Here is a 22819-nt window from a genome sequence, read left to right as displayed (position 1 = left end):
TAGTTTAACCAGGTAGGAGACCAGGTTGGGACTGTCTAAAGCTGTGGTTTTAGTTTTTAAGTTGTCCAGTATTTTGAGTATGTTAATTTATATGCGTACTACTGAACAAGAGTTTTTTATATTTGTTAACGTTCAAAAGCCCCTTAAAACCATTAAAATGCTCAAAATCTGGGATTTTAAGTAGGAAATAATTTGGTAGGGTTGTTACTAGAACACCCGTGTCAGAAATACTGTTTCTATACAATTTAAGAAAACAAGTGACACTTTTTCTGGTATAAAGTTGCGGTGGAGGAATGCTTGTATCCTAATCTGCAGATATTAGTGAACAACTAGGAACACTATTTCAACTTCACAGATTGCTGTACATGCTAAATAAAAATTTCATTTGGTGTTATGCTCTGGTGGTGTAGATCCAATGTATCTAAATATAGTCAGGGTTTGAGAGTTTTAAAAATTCTTAAGATTCAGTTGACACTGTTCACACCGTAAAATGTGAATCTTGAACTTGGGCTGGTAATGGTCACGGTACAAAGGTTGGCAGCAAAACGGCATATCTGTACAAATTAACTAAACTTCCTGGGTATCTCGGGCTGTGGTTTTACAATTGGAAATTGTTTAGTGAAAAAATTACATTGGTGTTTTTTATCATTAATTTTAGAAACATTACAAATTGGGCTGTAGCCAGAGCTTGAAACAATGCAACCGTTCAAAATAACTCATTGACTTTTAAATATCCAGCTCGTTTTGAGTATTTTAAGTTGTGCAGAATTAGATGCACAGTGGTAAACAGAAGTCATTTTGGTCTTAAGCAGATTTGCCCATTGTGTTTGTATGTTCTGTGTGACATACTATTTATCGTTCTCCCAGTTTGAGTTATATTTTTGTTTTCCAAAACTAAGTTTTAAAGAGGGAGTAACAGAAATGATGAATGACTTTAAGAAAAGATGATCATGATTAAAAACTCTAAATATATACTGTATAAAACTATAATATACATATATTATTCATTAGTGCCCAGAAATGTGAGCAAGAAAAATGTAATGAACTATAGCAGTATTTAATGTAAATTAATTCAGGGTATTAAAAACAGATCATAAATCATAACCCATGGAGCTCATTTGAAGTGGATTTTTTTCCCCCTCTGTTTATGTTTATATGATCAAGTTTTAAAATAACAGTGGGCAGGAAATCTGAGAGTGGCTGAAGGCTCTTTTCTCATCCTGTTGTGACTTTGCCTGGAGACTGTGGTGTATCATGTAGCCCATTGTTTAGATAACTGGGCTGTCTCTGGATTCTAAAGTACTGTTCCTTTTTCATAGAGTTTTAAGATTTTTGAGCATGTGAGGTTTGAATAAGTCTAAGTACCGCAAACATAAAAAAAAAATTAATTTTCACCGTTGATCATTGAAGCTTTACTTTGGTATGTAAAATGTCAGTTTTAAAAAGATTTCTAACCTCTGAACATTTCTGTATATTAAAACATTTTCATCTGAAAAAGGTATTACAGCTTTAATAAATCTCATACAGTTTGTGATCCCCTTAATGAGGCACTTTATAATAATTTGTGAACTGGCCGTTTAGTTGTATAAGATAGTCACCCATTTATTAAGCATCTGCCATAATCAGAACACAAACCAAGGGATTTGATTTACAAAATAATTTTCAAGGTTGGTGGTCTTGTCCTCTTACACATGAGGAAATTTAAGCTTAGAGGATTAAATATTTGTGCAAGGTCTTACAGCTTCAGACGAACAAAGTCTGCATTCACACCTAAGTCTTCTGACCATGAAACCCCTGTCCTTTCCATTGGACCTGGTTGCCTTGATCTCAGTTCATTTGGTAGACCGTTCAAATAAACCTGCAGAACTGGTATTGTGTTAAAGAATGTAACTTGAAGAAAGCACACAGGAGTGCGAATGAGATAGGTCATGAATGTGGTTCTGGAACTAATGTTGAATTCTGTTTTGTCATTTTTAAGTTGACAACTTTGAACAGTAATGTGTTGCTTTATCATTTCCTTTTTTTTTTTTTTTTTTTTTTTTAAAGAGAGAGTATGTGCGTGAGTGGGAGAAGAGGGGCAGAGGGAGAGAGAGAGAGAATCTTAAACAGGCCCAGTGTGGAGCCTGACATGCAGCTCGATCCCACAATCGTGGGATCATGACCCGAGCTGAAATCAAGAGTCACTCAACCAGTGGAGCCACCCAGGCACCCCACTTTATCATTTCTGATGTAAATTCTAGAATATTATGCATACTGTGCACTTTTTATTTTGATGGGTTCATAGGAATTAGAATTAATAACACTGGTTTTCATTGTCTATAAAATGAATAGTATAGTGTTCCTGTTTAGGATAAAACTTTATATTTTCTTCAAATGAGAAAGATCATTGCCCATAAATACAGTAGCTATCTTTCAGATATTAACTGGGTAATCCTGGTGTTGGGGGCTTGTTTTCAAATTATTATTAAATTGTCACCTGTACTGTTAGGACGATTTTTTTATGGCCTGTGTTTATTTCAGGAATGTCCTTTAAACTATAATAGATATAAAGGACAAAAATGAGCACGCAAAGTCCATCTTTTGTAGCAAAGTAGGAGTTCTTTCAACAGAAGAATGTAGTTGTATTTGGGTAAATGAGAAAGAAGAAAAATGGTAGGACAGCTGAGTTGGGTGACTGTGTTTACAGATATTTCATTATTTGGTTTGAACTATTAGGAATTTTGCATCTCAAGGATACTAATATTCAACAGTAAATACAAAACCATCATCCAAGGGCTTAATATAAATTATTAATGGATGATCTGTAACACATCTCCGTGTGTGTGTGTGTGTGTGTGTGTGTGTGTGTGTAGATAATCAAGAACTAACATTAAATAAGCTTAAATTCGATTTTTGAGGCATTATATAATATTCAGAGGACCCAGGAAGTTTACCATTTAAAACAATTATGCTTTTATTTGACAAATTTAGTGGACTATTCATTATTAATAATCTTAAAATGTAAGTGTTGGAATATTTTTGCATGCTTGGTTTTCAAAAATAAACTTAAAAAAAAAGTTTCATTCATTTTTGAAAGAGAGAGACAGAGCACAAGCAGGGGTAGGGTGGAGAGAGAGGGGGACACAGAATCTGAAGCAGGCTCCAGGCTCTGAGCTGTGAGCACAGAGCCCGACGCGGGGCTCAAACTCCCGAACTGCAAGATGATGACCTGAGTCAAAGTCGGATGCTCAACCGACTGAGCCACCCAGGCACCCCTAAACTTTTTTTCTTATTTAGTGTAAGAATGACCTGGTAGTTTGAGAAGTGACCACTAGTCCACCAAAAGTTCTCCCTGTAAATGCTGAAGCATAGAATGTAAAACTGGAAGAAAAAATCTGGCATCTTCAGAAATCTTGCTAGTGTTAAAGAGAAGGGAAGTCTTTTTCAATGCAGAAAGCATAACTCCAGTGAAACCACAATATTGAAGTACATTCTTTGGGTGATATTCACATAGGTGAATATTTATATCTAGGCTGAGTAATGTGCACAAAGGAAGGTGGTGCTTTTGAGAAAACCACAGGCATCTTTTATATAAGTTACGTCACTTGTTATTTTATTTGAAAGTAACCTGCTACTTAACCTTTACAAGATATGGTATTGCATATAGCAGAATTTTAAAATTTCTCTTATATGTGAATGAATATCTTTTTTTTTTTTTAATCTTTATTTATTTTTGAGAGAGGGAGATGGAGTGTGAGTGGGGGAGGAACACAGAGAGAGGGAGACACAGAATCCAAAGCAGGCTCCAGGCTCTGAGCTGTCAGCACAGAGCCCAATGCGGGGCCTGAACTTACAAACCTGTGAGTTCATGACCTAAGCTGAAGTCAGATGCCTAACCAACTGAACCACCCAGGCGCCCCTGGATGAACATCTTTTCAACAAATATTTACTGAGGGCCTAGTATATTTGAAACCTGGCTAGGCAGAAACTGTTTCTTCTGCGTACTGGCAGATCTTTGGATCTAGCAAATACAAAGAGTGGCAGAGACATAAAAAGAAAGGTAAATAGAAACATCCATTTAAAATCTGTTGAAGTTTATATAAAATTTAACAACTTACATTTGTATGGCACTTTATTGTTTTGGAAATCATTTTGTGTACATTTGGTCCTTAAAACAACTTGTTGAAGTAGATATGATAAACTTACTCCTACTCTGCAGATGAGAAAGTGGGGACAAAAAAATTAAGCACTTGTTGAAGGATACATAGGTGGCTGCCTAGAAGAATAGCTGAGAATGGAACTTCTGTCTGTGTATTCCCATAGTAGATCACAGTTCTCTTATCTCTTAGGTGTTAGTTGGTGTCAGCCTCTTAGTGGTGACTTCATTTTGTGGCTTCAGTTTGAATGGTTCCAGAAATTCTGAAAAGTCAGCATCACTAAAGTGATAATTGTTAAATGGTTACTAGGTTTTTTTTTTTTTTTTTTTTCTTTCTTCATATAAAGCAGGAGATGAGCATGATGCATTATTATGGAACTACTTTAACATTTTTTTTTTTTTAACGTTTATTTATTTTTGAGACAGAGAGAGACAGAGCATGAACGGGGGAGGGGCAGAGAGAGAGGGAGACACAGAATCCAAAACAGGCTCCAGGCTCTGAGCTGTCAGCACAGAGCCCGACGCGGGGCTCGAACTCACAGACCGTGAGATCGTGACCTGAGCCGAAGTCGGCCGCTTAACCGACTGAGCCACCCAGGCGCCCCAGCATTTTTAGTAGATTAATGGAGCTGAGGTTAGTATATGTGTTGCCGAAGCAAGCACATGGAGCTGAGGTTAGTAATTAACTTTTCTAGTTGGAGAGTTTTTAAAGGACACACATCTGTTTTAAGAAAGAAAGGAGAGTTCTATGGTAAGGCCGGCTTCAGATGCAGCAGCAGCTTGGGTGGCTTCGGTGAGGAAGTGTGAGAGTTCCAACTTTCTTCCGGGCCTGAGAGATTTTTCGTGGGGAGGGTCGCAGTGTCAGAGAAAAAGCAGCTTGTAGGCTTGGGTCTCTTGGAGGAGGATGAGGAGTTCAAGGAGTTCCCTGCGGAAGAGTGGGCTGGTTTAGGTGAAGACGAAGATTCAGATGCACATGTCTCGGAGGATAATTGGGATGATGACAGTGTAGAGGATGACTTCTCCAATCAGTTACAACCTGAACTAGACAAACATGGTTATAAGATGGAGACCTTGTAGCATCCAGAAGTGTTGAAACAACCTAAACTTGAACTGTCTGCTAAATTCTAGGACACAGAACCCAGGATGGAACACTTACAAAAATATGTTTATTTCATTACCTGCTTGGATTTTTGTGTGTGTTTGTATCACATCTTAAAAAAAAGGAGAAAAATATTCTGGGGGAATTTTGAAAATAACTTTTATTACTTGCCACATTGATACTGGTTTGATAATTATGCTTGTTTTTTTGTAAAGATTCACTAATGAGCTAAGATGTGTCTGCATTGGTACCTTTATGCCTTTGTTCACTTAACAGATATTTGAGTGTCTGCTATGAGCCAGGCACTGTTCTAAGTGTTGGTGATACAGTGATAAATTAACACCAAGTCCCTGTGCTGAGTGACATTTTATTGTTGTTTTGAATTAAGTTAATTATAGACTCTTCATACTAGTGTGTAATCAACAGGCCTGACCCTAAAGTTGGGAAATAGTTGTCAAGTAGTACAATTTGATGGCTACTCAAAGACTCATTTACTCTGAAATATTTTATGCCTGGCATTGTAACACTGAGTTATAACACTGTTACCCATCTACTCCTGATAAGTAAGCATATGTTCCATTTTTTATCTCAGTCTCAGGAAACAAAGCTGGGAGAAAATAAATGGGACCTACGATTGATATGTTGGACTAGCAGCTATTGTTTATTGAGTTGTTGCTTTTGCTATGTGTTAGATACTATGTCAAGCAAGTACTTTATGTACATTGTCTCAGCTAATCACTACTTAGTGCACTTGGTATTATGACCCATAACTTATAGACTGGGAAACTGAGGCACAGAGATGTTAAATTTACTCAGGCTCACAGTGGAAATGGAGTTTGGAGATACTTAGCATGCAGTAGGTAAGAGTAGAAAGAGTGCTGATATATACACAGATTTGTGATGTTCTACCACAATGTGATAGCATACCATGTAAGTGGAAGGCCTCGGTGAGTGAGGAGGGATGGGGAGTCAGGAGAGCTTGTTGTGGGGAGGGAGTGGACAGGGAGGATTATTGATTGTCTAACTGCTTGGCCCTTAGGCTTAATCCTTTTTGTGACAGTCCTGAGGCTCCAGAGTTGCATTTAGGTACAAGTACTAGCTTGTCCAGTGTATAGGTAAGAGGGACTGGCAGACCAGAGGTGATCCTGGTTTTACCGGTCATTACTTTGGTCAGATTACTTAGTTTCTCTGGGTTTCAGTTTTCTTATCTGTAAAATGGGGGCAATATTACCTACCTGGTGTGGTTCTTGTGAGAACCAAATTAGATAATAATACATGTGAAACACATCTCACAGTGGTATATAATTAGTGTGCATTATTATTGTGACTATGCTTTAAAAATTTTTTTGTTTGGCAATATTTTTTTTTAAGGTTTATTCATTTTTGAGAGACAGAGAGTGAGTAGGGGAGAGGTAGAGAGAGACGGAGACACAGCATCTGAAGTAGGCTCCAGGCTCCAGGCTGTCAGCACAGAGCCCGACGCGGGGCTCGAACCCATGAACTGCAAGATCATCACCTGAGCCGAAGTCAGATGCTTAACTGACTGAGCCACCCAGGCACCCCTGTTTGACAATATTTAATGTGAAATATTCAGTCAAAGAGAAAAAAATGTATTGGAGATTTGGGTGGAATCTTGAAGTTGGCCAGTTTTAAGAAGTTCTGAAATTTAGGTGTGCATCAGAATTACCTGGGAACTGGTAGAAACACTTGTCAGGAAGGTGTGGGTGGAACCTGGGCTTAGCATTTTGACAAATTTCTTGGTTGAATTTACTTGTACACCAAAATTTGAGAACCACTGGTTTAAAACTTTTCTTCATCTTGTACTTAGGGAGGGCTTTAACAATAACAACAAAAAAAATTGTTTGGATTAACCAGACAGTGTATGGTAGAAGGAAGTGAAATATCAGTTACCAGAATCCCTTCATCGATTTTTTTCCCCCTGTTAAGCTTATTTGTGGTCTATAGGCATTTATCTTGGGAGGACAGTGCAGTGTTGAATTTCACACCTAAATTTAATTGCAATGAGTTTTTCAGCTTTTACCCAGTTTCATTTGGAAGTGAGCTGATTATATTTAATTTTTAAACAATTATAGAAATAGCAATATTACAAATAAGTAGTACTTACTTGTATTAAGACCTTGTTATATCTTAAGACCTTGTTAAACTTTTAAAATTGGATTTCTTTAGATAATGTGCTATTTTGGACTAACCAGACTTGGTATTGTTAACTGCATCAGGCAAGCTCCTAGCAGGAAAGAGATTTTATCCTTGATGGTAGAAAAGAACAGATTACCGAGGTTAGAGAACAAACAAGAAGTGGAGGGGGGTTGGTGGGGTGGGGTGGGGGTGCTTGAAAGAAGCACTCAGGGGATAGCAATGGTGAGAAGCCCTTAATTCTCCAGAGATTACCAGAGCTGAGAGTTGAGAGCTGGAATTGTGGAGGAGGGCCCCAGGGAACTGTGGCTTTAAGGCAGGCCTGACTGGCAGGGAGGGAGGGAGGGGAAGTTCCTGACCTCTCCTCCCTCTTTTCGGTCTTGTTCATTGGCTTGCATTGCTTGAACCCAGCTGGGGAGCCTAGGTGATGATCTCTGCAGGCTCATCCTCCCAGGGCTGGAACAGAGCAAAGGATGGATTGTGGGTTTGTTGGAGCAAGTGGAGAATAAATAAGGCATTGATTAGAACCTTTGGGAATTTGTAGCATTTCCTTGGTACAATTTAAATAACTTTGAGAGTTGTGATACATCTCAAAAATACTTGAGACTACCTGTCTTATACATGCTTAGAAAATAGTTCATTTGCTTTCTCATTTAATTGGACAGTTATTTTAGGAGGGTTTATTTTTTTTAAAAAGTAATTTCTATGCCCAACATAAGGCTTGAACTCATATCCAGAGATCAAGAGTTGCATGCTGTATCGACTGAGCCAGCCAGGCTCCCCTTAGGAACTTTTGATGATCCATATAACCCAATGAGAAACATAACCTAGGTCCATTGGCATAAAATCCTTTTATTAATATATTGTTGTGCTTTAATGAGGTTTCTGAAATTAGGTAGTCTTGGTTTGGTAGAGTAAATGTTTTTCATAGAAAATTACTTTAAAAAAATTTTATTTATTTTGGGAAAGTATGCATGAGTGGGGGAGGGGTAGAGAGAGAGGGAGAGAGAGAATCCCAAGCAGTCTCTGTCAGCACAGGGCTCATGGACTCATGAACTTGTGAGATCATGACCTGAGCTAAAATCAAGAGTCGGATGGTTAACTGACTGAGCCACCCACATGCCCCTGAAAAAAATCTTTTAATGACTAAGTTAAAAAAAATTAAAAAAAAAATTTTTTTTTTGTCAAGAAGAGGGCTTTGCCTTATGGAACTTTTACCTCCTGTTCATCTGAACTCTTGATAGCAAAAAGAGCAGAACACATGCATAATGTAGTAACAGTTCATAGAAGTAAGGCTGTTGTGAAATAATTGTCCTTCCTCCCCAAGTCCTTTTAAAGACACTTTAAATTTCTGTATACATCTGTTGCAGTTTGGGGTTACTCAACTGTCTTTTGTTAATGCTAGTTTTACCTAGTTAACCTGAATTCTGGGTACAAGTTTAAATCCATGTCTTTTATTTTGGACAAATTCCTGAGGATTACTAAAACGGGTTTCTCTTCTTAAAGAGATGGTATGAAGGTCCCTAGTATATGAGCAGTACTGCCCACCAAAAACAATTAGATTATATTTATATTTTCTTTCTACTTTTGAAGGTTTCAGGGAAAAGAAGTACAAGATTTTACTCAGATTAAACAAATCTTGTGAGACATCTGCACATTACTTGAGACTACTTGTTTCAAGTACAGTTAGACTAGGTCTTGTACACAGCCTCCAGAAAAGGAACAACTAACCGTATAGTCTAGGACTGAGCAAATTAATCAAATAAGAAACACCTGGTTATGAGACTAAATAAAGGATACTTCCGGGTGTAATTATAATTGGGTCTTTTTTTTTTTTTTTTAGAAACAAATATGTTTATAAGCTTGTCTTAAAAGCATATGGTACAAAGAAATAAAACAGGTTTGGAGTAAATCATAGAGTACCTGTGCTTGAAATGGTACATTTAGGTATCTTCTCTGTGAGTGGGCTTTTTTTGTCTTTTTTGAAAAAGAGAAATTTCAGACTTTTTTGGGATCTTCTAAAAACATAGTATTTATTTTGATTTGGGCTGATAGAATTAGTATCCCAAAGGGGAGAATTGAGGCTGTTGGTTTTTCCATGTTGTGCTCTTTGAATTTCCTTGATTTGAGGATTGAGTTATTCCAGAGAGAACTGTTCTCCAGTTCCTTGTTATTTTTTTTCTAAAATTAGATGAAACAACTGTGTTTTGGTTTGTGGGCATGATTTGCTGTTTGTTATCCTTTTGGTATTTTGAGGAAGAACAAAGTGTATTCATGTGTATGTGTTTTGAGGAGGAATGTATTAGTTCTCTGCTCTTCCTGTCCATCATTATTGGCTTGAAGATGAGAGTAGATGATTTTATGTATCTTTTAATCCTTTTGCTTGAGGTTTCAAACAAAACTATATCTTGTGTTGGCCATCGAGATGATGGAGAAAACAGATGAGTGCTTAGTGTAGAACTAGTCACTGGGTATTCCATGGCAAATTGAGAAGGTGGGGAGGGCAAGGAAGATGGGAATTGCCTGGGTTTGAGCATATGACAGATTTCACTATAGATGTTTTAGAGCCCAGAAAAAATATGTCAGTCAGAATTTTGCATCTCATAGATACATTCTACTGATAAGTTTGCCTTTTTTTTTTTTTTTTTTTTTAAGAGAGAGAGAGAGCACGATCCAGGGAGAGCCACACAGGGGAAGGGAGGTGGGAGAGAGAGAGAGAGAGAGAGAGAGAGAGGGAGAGAGAATATGAGAGAATATCTCCATACCTCCATATGGAATAACTCCATACCAAGCTGACTCCATACTCAGTGTGGAGCTTGATGTGGGCTCCATCCAGCACCCTGGGATGATGACCTGAGCTGATACCAAGAGTTGGAGGTTTAACGGATTGAGCCACCCAGGTGCCCTCCACCTTTACAGTTTTTAAACCCTTTCACTGCCCATTTTGATTACATACTTCATGAATTTGCTTTAAACAAATGTATTCCTGTAAAGTTTTGTGTAAGTTAAATAAAGAATTGAACTGTAATTTCATATTATCCTGGGAAAGTTTCTTATTTATTTAAAGTATTCCATTAGTGATTTCTTTTGTAAGGGGAAGAATCCTTTTTTCAACAAATGATTGTTTTTTAGATTGTACTAATATATATGGATATTTCACATATTATTGTTGTATAAACATAGGTCTGGCTAAATACACATTTCATATAAATATGTTTAAATTAAATTTGGTCTCATATTGTGTTTGATATTACCAATAAAAAGGGATTGGGTAATAGAGATTTTTCTTAAATAAATGCTGTTTCTTGGATTTGTACTAAAATGTCCTTTGGTAGGCTTATCTACTAAGAATAATATTCTTTTAAGCACTAGATTGAGGTTCAGTATATAATGTAATAGTAAATTCTTTTTTTTTTTTTGTAAATTCTTTGTGTGTCATAAAATTTATTAGGTAAATGATAGTATTCTGCTTTAATGCTAAAATCAGTGTTTTGTGTGGCCTGAAGTAAATTGTCTGAAAATAACAGTTAAATTTAGAGAGATAGTTTTATTAAAAAATTATTGTAGTTGAAAAGCAGACAAACTGTTGTTTGGAAAACATACTTTAATGTAGCTCTGGATAAAATATTTATTTCCTGTACCTAATACCATGCTAATGAGGCCATGAACCCAGATTCATTGTAATCTGTGTTCTGTCCCTAAACACTCAAACAGAGACTACTCTGTAACCTAGTAATTAATAGATCCAGTGGCCTCATTTTGGTCATTATTCTTTTCCAACTTCTTCAGCTATTGACCAACTAATCCTCCTTGAATTTTTTTCTCTTAGCTTCTGTGGTCATGCCCTCTGTGAAGACTCTGACTTTTCCTATTTTGTTTTTACTGCTTAATTTTCTCTGCCTGTGCCTTTACTGTTTGTGTCCAATAAACTCCCATATTTGGCACTTTGCTCTACTCACTTTGTTCTTTTTTTTTAATTATTATTTTTTGTAATCTTTATTTTTGAGAGAGAGAGACAGAGTGTGAGCGAGTGGGGGAGGAACAGAGAGAGAGGGAGACACAGAATCCGAAGCAGGCTCCAGGTTCTGAGCTGTCAGCACAGAGCCCGACGCGGGGCCCAGACCCACGAACCATGAGATCACGACCTGAAGTCGGACGCTCAACCGACTGCGCCACACAGACACCCCTGTTCTTATTTTTGATAATTATATTAATCCCATGGTCCCAATTCTTATTTTTAGGGCAAATTTTCCCCGAATCTCTTTCTGTATCATTTTGACTAGCATTTCTGAACTGATGCTCTACAAGACACCTCAAATTTTCATAATTCCCATCAAATCCACCTCCCCTGAGAAACTTGGATCTTCTGTTTCCCTTATGACAGTCCTATTACCTCGTTATTCCAGTTTAGGTCTTTAAAAAAATTTTTTTTAAATGTTAATTTTTGAGAGAGACAGACAGACAGAGCATGAGCAAGGGAGGGGCAACGTGAGAGGGAGACACAGAAACCGAAGCAGACTCCAGACTCTGAGCTGTGAGTCTCAGGCACAGAGCCTGATGCAGGGCTCGAACTCACAAACCATAAGATCATGATCACTTACCCGGACTTAACCAACTGAGCACCCAGGCACCCCTGAAGTTCAGCACTTTAACTCACCCTTTCCCTCTTATCATAGTCGTTCACTTGCCAAACCCTGTTTTGCTTCTAGAAGGCCATCCTTCACTTTCTACTCCCTCTGACTGAATGCAAGCTTCATTACTTTTTCTTCCATACATGTCTCCCTGAATTTGGTCCTTTTCCTCAATGTACAGTCTGTCCTGTGCATATCCATTACGGTTGTATTTCAAAGTAGAAATTTGATTGTAATAGTCTCTTGCCGAATAAGAGTCCCAGTTAGCCCTTTGTTAATACATTTTAGAGTTCAAACTTTTTATTGTGGGATTGAAGCCGTCCGTGGCCTAATCTCTTGGCTCACTGCAGCATTTGTCAAACTTCTGCCACTGTGCCAGGCTCTAGCCCCATTAGCCTATTTCCTAGACATGTCCTTATTCTCCCTCCTTCCTACTCTTGTTCAAACAGACCTTTGTCTGGAATGGATTGACCTTTAGTCAGTTTTACCTGTCTTTCATGACCTGTTTGAATTAAATCTTTTAAAACCGTTTTCCCAAATTTACTTTTTGGAATTATACCTCTTTTATAATACTTACCAAAGGTTATATAATATATATGTGTCTTCTTTCATCCTCCCCTACTCTCAGTAGCGAATGTGAGCAGCCTAGCAGAAGATTTGGTAAAGTTTTATGTAGAATAGTGGATCTCAGGTTTTAGGACTCTTTAAAGATTCATAATTATTGAGGACTCTGTAAAGATTTTGTTATCTATTTGGTTATAGCTGTCATTATTTACTGTGTTAGAAATTAAAATTTAGAAATTAAATTATTTAACCCATTTAAAAATAATATTTAATAAATACATGTTAACAGAAAATGACATTTTATGAAAAAGAACTATTTGCAGGGTACCTGGCTGGCTCAGTTGATAGAGCATCCTACTCTTGATCTTGGGGTTGTGGGTTTAAGCCCCATGTTGGTTGTAGAGATTACTTAAAAAAATTAACAAAAAAAAATATGTGTTATCCAAAACAAAAATTTGTGAAAAAAGTGGCACTATTTTATATTTTTTATAAATCTCTATAATGTCTAATTTAATAGATGATAACTGGATTCAGTTTTTGCTGCATTATGTTGTTTTTGGTTGAACTGTTTATGAAGAAAATCTGGCCTCACCCAAATATATCCTTGAGAAAGGAAGTAGTAACATAACCTTTTTAGATAATTGTGTATATTCTTTGATCCTTCATCCAAACTAAGCAGGTGGTAATTTCTTAAAGTTTCAAAGTGGAATCTTAAACCATACTAGTGAACTTTTGCACTCTGTTATATTACAATCTGTTGGTGTATTTTTCACTCTGAATGAATGAATCTTTTACCCATGCATGATTTTATAACCTGATGTATTGGTCATTTGAAACACACTGTCTTGCTGAATTATGTAGATCTTGTAATATCTTGTAATATCAAAAAAATTATATTTTGATTTTATCAGAAAAATTGTTTAACTATTTAAACTTGAACAGCATAAACTATTATGTTCAAGGTGGTAGATACAAGTTTTCCAAGATTCTGCTTGAAAAGCAGAATTTTAATATTGTCAACAGATATTGTAAGTCTCTTTCCCTGAAGTGACAGGCTTTACTCAAAAAAACAAACAAAACCCAGGGCGCCTGGGTGACTCAGTCAGTTAAACATCCGACTCTTGATTTTGGTTCAGGTCATGATCTCATGGTTCATGGTATCGAGGCCTGCATCAGGCTCTGTGCTGACAGTGCAAAGCCTGCTTGGGATTCTTTCTTTCCCTCTCTCTCTCTCAAAATAAATAAACTTAAAACAACAATAACAAACCCACAGAAAACACAAAAATAAGCAAACAAAAACAAACAAAACCCCAAATTTGCCAAAAACCCAAGTTTGAATAACCAAGGATAGTCAGTCTTACCAGTAACAATGGTATTCCATAAAAAAAACCCCAAAAAACCAATTCCTGAAGATTACAATTCAGACGTTTGGACAAATAATTTTCCTTGAGGCAGCCATCATATTTTGTCTTACAGCAGAAATGCTTTATGTGCAATTCCTGTTTCATCATATAGAATGCTAAAAAGTTGTATTTAGGATCAAGATGTACTAAAATTAATAAATTTTATTGCTTAGAGGTATACCTAAGTGAAACCAGCATTCTTTTACTGGGGGGGGCAGTGATCACTGTCCTGGTTCTGGCTAAAGTGGTAGTAGATTTACTTATCATTGGTTCTGCATAATTGGGGTAAATGTAACTACATTGAAAAAGGCAAGTGTCTTAGTATTATTATGAAAATAGTTTTGACCTTGTTGACTCTGTAACAGTCTCTGGGATTTTCAGGGGTCCATTGACTTGGAGAAATGCTGGTCTGGATCATTGTCTGCTTGGGTTGTGGAGGTGTTCAGGTTTCCTCTAGGGCAGACATGTAGAAGTCTAGAAAGTTAGAAATGGACATTACTCTGGAGTTAATTTAATTCCAATTCCTCGTTAAGAAGTTGAGGAAACTGGGGCTCCTGGGTCGCTTAGTTGGTTAAGCATCCGACTTTGGCGTCCGACAGTGAGGTCATGATCTCACTGTTTGTGAGTTTGAGCCCCGCGTTGGGCTCTGTGCTGACGGCTCAGAGCCTGGAGCCTGCGTCATATTCTGTCTCCCTCTCTCTCTGCTCCTCCCCCCCACTCACGCTCTGTCTCTCTCTCAAAAATGAATAAACATTAAAAAAAAAAAAGTTGAGGAAATAGGCTTAGAGAGGTTAAGAGACTTGATGAGGTTATACAGTTAAATTAGAGGCAGCACTGAAAAGGTAATTCCTATGGCTCTTAGTTCAGAATTCATTTTTTCTATCAGTATTGTAAAATTTATAAATTTAGAGGCAATTTCAAACACATTTCATATAAAGCTGTGATTGAAAATAAGCATTTTTAAAAATGGTATAATATGGATACTGTCAAATAGAATTCCTTTAGGGGATAGATTTGTGAACTGTGTGACCCAGAGCCTTAGAATCAGCTTTCATCTATTTTTCACCTCTTTTTTCCATCTAGTTGAATATGAAATTGCTGTGGTCACATGGAAAATTGAGAAATTGAGATAAATCAACAATTAATGTATACTCATTCCTAAGAAAAACCTTAAAATATGCTGTGATAAAAATCAGTATCATCTGTTTGACATTTAATGGAATAGCACACAGTTATATATAAAAATGAAAAATAATTGAGCATATTTTAGAAAAAATTTTCTTAAAAAAATCATCGTGGAAAGTTTTAAGCATATTAAGAAAAGAAGAGCCAAGAACCACCATGTATCCATGACCCAGATTCAACAGTTAGCAATTTAGGGCTAATTTTATTTTACCTTTTCTTGATCTATAACAATTACTTCCCCCTCCAGATTATTTTGAATCAAATCCAAGATATCATATAATATCATCTATAAACATTTCAGTTTATTTCTTAAAACTTGTATTTAGGCATATATAATAAAGTCAGGCCTTGATATCTAGTAAATTTGAATGAACCTCTCAGAAGTCTTTTCTAGCCTAACTAACAAAACCCAGAAACAAACAAAAACCCTTCCTCCTTTTGATCCTGCCATGCTCCTTGTTCTTTTGTCTTATTTCTCATTCCCTTATCTAACTTCTTGAAAGAGAATGCTCTTATTAGCTCTTTCTGTTTTTCCTCTGTTTACTCGTTTTCTCACTGCAGTATCATTTGTCTCAACTACTATACTGAAACTGTTCAGAGATTACCAGTGACATTCCCATTTTCAAATCTTCTGGTTTATTTTCAGTTGTTATCAGCCTCTTCTGAGCCATTTGGTGGAGCTCTTATAGAGACTCCTTTCTCCTTCGGCATAGTTCTCTCTCCCAAGATACTTTCTACCTTTCTATTTCTCCCTCTTTGTTCCTCATTCTTCCTTTAAAATGTCAGTTTTCTGGCCTCAGTCCCATTCTCTTTTACTGTTATACTAGAAATTCTCTATTCTGTCAGACTTGGTGCCCCCTTTTCAAAACAATTGATTTGTGATACCTCGTTTACCACACTGAAATGAAATTAGATATATGTATATGTGTGAATATATATACACATATGTATATATGTATATACATATGTAAAATAAAAAATGAACATAGTGACATAACATGAAAGTAATAGTAAGTTATGTACATAATAATAGATTATAAGATGTATATTATGAATATGTAAATTTAAATATAGATTTATATATTAATACATGTATTTCAGTATTTGAAGACTTAGCTTCTCCTGTACTGTAGGATAGAATAAAGTAGTGCGATGCTAATACCCATGTGTAGAATAGTCAAGAATGCAGCTGCTGCAGATCAGACTAACATACACATATGTTAAATGGGTGACTCAAATACCATGATCAGCATTGCTATGTAGTATTTTTTCCTAAAATGATGAACACCTTTTGGTAGGGTTCTATATAAAGACAGTGTTTTTCAATTTATGAGATACTGTATTTTTGGAAGTTTCAGTACATATTAAAAGAGTGCAAAAATGTTTTGAATATATGTATAAGTATGTTGGATTAGATTCTAGGGTCACCTGTCTTCTCTTCCAGTTTTGCTCTTTTGCTTCTATATATCATTAATGGCATCAGAATGATTTATTAAAAAAATTGTTTTAATGTTTATTTTTGAGAGAGAGAGAGGGAGAGGGAGACACAGAATCTGAAGCAGGCTCCAGGCTCTGAGATGTCAGCACAGAGCCTGATGTGGGGCTTGAACCACCCCGAGCTGTGAGATCATGACCTGAGCTGAAGTCCATTGCTTAACTGACTGAGCCACCCAGGCTCCCCAGAATGATTTAAAATAAAAGATAAAAAGCTCTCATATCCCTTCCCACAGGAGCCGTTTCAGTTTGGACTATCCCTGTCCTTTGTTTTTGCTGCAGTAGTGGGTTTTTTAAAATTTTTTTTTCCTTAAAAAAAAAGTTTATTTATTTATTTTTGAGAAAGAGACAGAGAGTGCATACAGTGGAGGAGCAGAGAGGGAAGGAGACAGAGAATCTGAACCCGTCAGTGCAGTTTGCTCTGAACTGTAAGTGCAAACCCCGATGTGGGGCTTGAATTTAGGAACCATGAGATAATGACCTGAGTCTAAGTTGGACACATAACCAACTGAGCCACAGGCATCTTTTATTTATTTTTTGAAAGAGGAGAGAGAGGGATGGGTAGAGAGAGAGGGAGTCACAGAATCCGAAGCAGGGTCTAGACTCTTGAGCTGTTAGCACAGAGCCTGACTTGCCTCTTGAACTCACGAACATTGAGATCATGACCTGAGCCAAAGTCAGACGCTTAACCGACTGAGCCACCCAGGTGGCCTGCTGTAGTAGTTTTATTGAGTCATCTTCAAGTCATTCTTGAGTGTTGTATGACTGTCTTTAAGTGAGACACTGAAGGTTTTAAATTCTAAATAGAACATACAAAAAAATTAGTGAAATAAAAAAAACATACTGATATAAATTGGAAGCTATAATAGTTATTAGTAGTATTATATAGTTATTTTTTAATGAATTTACTACAGAAATCATGTTGTTGCCTTTCAAAACATTTTACTGTTAGGATTTTTAAGGTTACCTATTTTTAATCTGGTTTATTTTGTATGAATTTAATACAAGAATTTTTCTTTATTTTACAAGAGGGAGTGTAGACTTCCAGTTATAAAATAGACCAAACAGATGGTTACCAGAGGCGAGGTAGGTGGGGGGAAGGGTGAAATAGGTGAGGGGGATTAAGATTACATTTATCTTGATGAGCATTGAGTAATACATAGAATTGTTGAATTACACTTTAAACTAACGTAACACTGTTAAATGTACTGGAATTAAAAACAAAAACTCGTGGGGTGCCTGGGTGGCTTGGTTGAGTGTCTGACTTCGGCTCTGGTCATGATCTTGCGATTCGTGAGTTCAAGCTACTCGTCAGATTGTGCTGACAGCTCAGAGCCTGGAGCCTGCTTTGGATTCTGTGTCTCCCTTTCTCTCTGCTCCTCCCCCGCTCATACTCTGTCTCTCTTTGTCTCTCAAAAATAAATAAACATTAAAAAAATAAAATAAAAACAAAAAACCCTGCCAAACATTCAAAAATAAGGTAGATATGGGGATACAATGTACAGCATAGGAAATGTAGTTAATAATATGTAATATGTATGGTGACAGATGGTAGCTAGATTTATTGTGATGACTTCATAACATATATATATATATATACATATATATATATATATAAATGTTGAATGACTGTGTGGTATGTCTGAAACTAATATAATATTGCATATCTACTACACTTTAATAAAAAAAAAAGTGATGCCATAGAGAGATTGCCATAGAGTCCATAAAGAGAAACTTATTTGAAAACATGTCCAAAATAATTTTCTCATATTGTTTATTAGTATGGAGTTAAGTATCTGTTATCCTCTATTTAGTATTTGAACTTCTAAACCAGCACTCCCCCTCCCCCCACCATGCCTTTAGTGTTATAGACATTTTCCAATGACTATTATTTGTCTAACTGGAAGTTAGATGTCTTTTAATTGATTTGTCTTTCCTGAGGTGGTTTTTTTTTTTTTTTTTTTGATATCATATTGACAATTTAGATGAACCTTGATGGATAATAACATGATTATAGAATCTTTGACTTGTTAACAAGGATAGTGTAGATGGCTTTGCCCAAGAAATATATAAAAGCATAAACTATGAGGCACATACACATAAGTTAGTGATGTTGTTTTTTACAGAAGTTTTCCTTGTAAAAGAATTCTGCAAAGGGCCCTTTTATTGGCCTCTGCTCAAGTGTGTATATATCTGCAAGAAACTGATTAATGAACAAAAAGGGAAGAAATGAATATATGTTTTAACTGAGGATATGTTTATCTGTACTTACTCCTCATCAAAGCTGCAGTGTTTGTTTTTGGATACCAGATGCTCAATGTATTACTCTGTAAATAAAATTTAAGGGAAGAAATCAGCTAATTAAAGTTATAACCTGAATATTAAAAATTTCCTGTGGTGCCTGGGTGGCTCAGTTGGTTAAGCATCCAACTTTGACTCAGGTCATGATCTCGCAGTCCGTGAGTTAGAGCCCTGCATCCGGCTTTGTGCTGACAGCTGAGAGCCTGGAGCCCATTTCAGATTATGTGTCTCCCTCTCTCTCTGCCCCTCCCTTGCTTATGCTCTGTCTCTCCTTCAAAAGAAAATAAACATTAAAAAGAAATTAAAAAAAAATTCCCCCAATTGAATAAGACAAGATGAAGTATTTCCCTTATTCTCTGCAATATAAATGAGAATTTGGGGTGACTTTCCAAATAGTTGCTGTATCAACATGAAAGTGATTTATATCCATTTGTTACTGTTGGAAGTGAAGAAATACATTCTTGGGCTGTTTTCAGAATCCTGATGTCTGGGCCACAGCCTAGACCCTTATATCTGTGATCTTGGAGGGTGAGACATAGATGTCACTACTTTTTCAAAGGTATCCAGATGACTCAATTGTGTGGCTCAGTTGTTTCTCTTTTTTGATATTAAATCTGTGTAAGTAAAACTTTTTGCCAAATACTGAGAAAACTCTTGGCGATCAAAATGTAAAAATGCAGTTTTTTGTACAATAATTATTAACACGTTGTATGTGTCATGGAGGAGTTGAAGAATAGAACACATTCTGTGGTGGAGACTTAAGATTTATTGAAAATTATTAAAATGATGTACTCATTACAAAATTTAGAAGTAGAAGTTAATTCTGTTGAATCTAGTTTATAGAATATCTTGTGGATTAATCAATCCTATTTTAACCTTCTACACAATTATCATTCATTCATTGTGGAAATCTGTGTAACCAAAATGGGTGAGTAAGCATTCTTCATATTTCTGCCATGTAGAGATAATCACTATTGTTGGCATTTTGGTAGATGATAGTTTAGTATTTTTTTTGTATGCCTGTATGTATGTCTGTGTATTTTTTCAAAAATGAAATTAACTCCTCTTCTCTTTTTTGAAAGGCTTTGAAAATTAAATGTATTTTCATCTCTGTAAATTGATTTAGGAAATTTCGTTTGTGCCCCTGGGATTTATGATTCTTAGGTTCTGTCACTATTGCTTCTTATAAAGAAAAGTAAATATGGGACACCTGAGTGGCTCATTAGGTTAAGCGTCTGACTTTGGCTCAGGTCATGATCTTGCAGTTTGTGAATTTGAGCCCCGTATCGGGCTGGCTGTCTGCTGTCAGCGCAGAACCTGCTTCATATCTTCTGTCTTCCTCTGCTCTCTGCCCCTCCCCTGTGCATGTGTGCGCGCTCTCTTTTTCTCTCTCAAAAGTAAATAAACATTTTATTTTTTTTAAATTTTTGTTTTTAACGTTTATTTATTTTTGAGACAGAGAGAGACAGAGCATGAACGGGGGAGGGTCAGAGAGAGAGGGAGACACAGAATCTGAAACAGGCTCCAGGCTCTGAGCCGTCAGCATGGAGCCTGATGTGGGGCTCAAACTCACGGACCGCGAGATCATGACCTGAGCCGAAGTCGGACGCTTAACCGACTGAGCCACCCAGGCGCCCCGTAAATAAACATTTTAAAAGAATTTAAGAAAAAGAAGAGTAATTATCCTTAGATGCTGCCATAACACTTTGTTGCAGCCCCACTTAACAACTGCTTGATGATTTATGTAGATGAGGGTCCATTTGTAGTCCAAACCAAATGTTTTTGTTGAGATGTTATATATAACAGGTAATACAAATTTTTTTTTAATTTTTACATAGTGGTTATGAATTATGTATTTACTTTTCTAAGAATATTATTTAAAAGCATGATTTCAATATTTTTGCACCAAATAGGATTTATGAATTTATATTAATTATAGCTCTGTACAAATTTATTATTTATTTGTTCATTTATTTTTTTTAATTTTTGAGAGAGAGAGAATATGCACACATGCAAGCGGGAAAGGGGCAGAGGAATAGAGAGAGAGAAAATCTTAAGCAGGCTCCACGCGTGGAACCTGATACAGGGCTCATTCTCAGAACCCTGGGCTCATGACCTAAGCTGAAATCAAGAGGTGGACACTTAACCTATTTAGCCACCCAGGCACCCACCCTATAGAAATTTATATTGAAAGATTTTTTCCTCCCATAATCCAGTAGTTTGAATAAACTTATTTTTTATTTTTGACACACTCTTTTTGTATATCCATGTCTTTCTACCACTAAATTGGTGATATCCTTTTATATTCTATTGGATCTTTTTTGCTATTATTAGAGAATAAATGTAGTATTTAGTGTTTCATGTGAGTTTTGAGATCTTTAAATAATGAAATGTATTAAAGCAATGTTGGTATTTTTATTTTCAATGTCTTCTACCTTTTAAAAAATGGTTTCTTGAATAATAGAATGCTATGGTGTATTTCTTGGAGATTTTTCTTTAGTGAGGAAAATCAAGGAAGCTGAGTTTTCCCCTTAGCTTTTAGTCACCACTACCCCAGACTTTTCTTAAAAACTTGGGTGATTTAGATGGATTATTTTATTGCAATGTATGCAAGATTGTACTTTGATATTATCATTTCTACATTGTAAAGAAGGTGTTGTTTTCACAGTACTGTACTTAGAGTTATTTCCCAATAGACCAGTGTGCTCTCTCCTGTAAATATGATCCTCCTAGGATTTGGAATTTGCAGTTGCTGGGTTGCCACTGGTTTAAGTTTAGAGTCTGAATAGTAATTGGGTTGAACAAATTCTTGTATGGCTATTAGCAGGCGTGGAAGAATGTGTACAGGTCACCTCTGGGTTGGGACTACATGCAGAAAGTACTGCTGCCTTGGCCTTTGGCGTGGGTCACTGGGCTGGCCCTTGTTCCTGGATACTTTGAATGAGATACTTTGGCAACTGTCCAGACTGGAAATATACCTTCTTAGGTTCCAGATCTACCTTGGCTCATATGAGGGCAGTGTATGGGGATAGTAGCACCCCGGGTGGATGCCTGGTTTTGCCAAAGATCAGTCTCCTGTCTTGAGAGCTGTCTGTGCTGCTTATCTGTTGACGGTCTGGGAGCAGATTGCCAAATACAGGTCAGGAGGTGTATATGACCTGTAAAAGGATCCTCTCCTTTTCCAGTAGGGCTATTCAAAGCTTGGGTTATGGTTGTTATTATTACTGTTTTTAAAGGGTTATATTATTTATTTTTATTTTTTTTTTTTATAAATTTTTTTTTCAACATTTTTTTATTTATTTTTGGGACAGAGAGAGACAGAGCATGAACGGGGGAGGGGCAGAGAGAGAGGGAGACACAGAATCGGAAACAGGCTCCAGGCTCCGAGCCATCAGCCCAGAGCCTGACGCGGGGCTCGAACTCACGGACCGCGAGATCGTGACCTGGCTGAAGTCGGACGCTTAACCGACTGCGCCACCCAGGCGCCCCATAAAGGGTTATATTATTTATTATTCCACAATCCTGAGATCAAGAATCACACACTCTTCCAACTAAGCCAGCCAGGCATCCCTGGTTGTTATTTTTTTAATGTTATTTTGCTGTTGGTTAATAATTTGATATCTTTTGTTTGAGAGAGTATGACCTGTATCAGAAATTCATAGTGCTACCCTTATGAAAGAATGAAAAGTAGCTTTTTAATGGAGTTGACTAATGCATTTCAAGTAGCAGTAATTAGTAACATTTACAAGGTAGTTTGAATCCTGATAGGTAGAGCACATTGGTGTTTTGTTTTGTTTTCCTGGAATGTGTAGCATGTCACCACTTTAAATTTCATTCTATTCATCTTTTAATA

General features: G+C 36.6%; 2 protein-coding genes across 8 annotated transcripts in view; both read left to right on the top strand.

Annotated features, from left to right (window-relative positions):
- Positions 1-22819, top strand: part of MYO6 (myosin VI) — a 143882-nt gene that overhangs the window by 660 nt on the left and 120403 nt on the right. The window lies entirely within an intron of this gene.
- On the top strand, positions 1786-7186 carry LOC109263230 (26S proteasome complex subunit SEM1-like). The gene is made up of 2 exons (XM_019442654.2): positions 1786-1869; positions 4946-7186. The coding sequence occupies exons 1-2, from the start codon at positions 1786-1788 to the stop codon at positions 5210-5212; spliced, it is 351 nt and encodes a 116-aa protein (XP_019298199.2). The 3' UTR covers positions 5213-7186.

This window comes from Panthera pardus, unplaced genomic scaffold, assembly GCF_024362965.1.
Source record: "Panthera pardus isolate Hobbes unplaced genomic scaffold, ASM2436296v1 HiC_scaffold_17, whole genome shotgun sequence".
Classification (NCBI taxonomy): Eukaryota; Metazoa; Chordata; class Mammalia; order Carnivora; family Felidae; genus Panthera; species Panthera pardus.
This window is presented reverse-complemented; position numbering and strand designations above follow the sequence as displayed.

Excerpts from the sequence above, each read along its gene's own strand:
- LOC109263230 (XM_019442654.2), top strand. The coding sequence starts at position 1,786 with ATGAAACCCCTGTCCTTTCCATTGGACCTGGTTGCCTTGATCTCAGTT. Across the intron at positions 1,870-4,945 it reads CAAATAAACCTGCAGAACTG|TTCCAACTTTCTTCCGGGCC; the intron begins GTATTGTGTTAA and ends GAAGTGTGAGAG.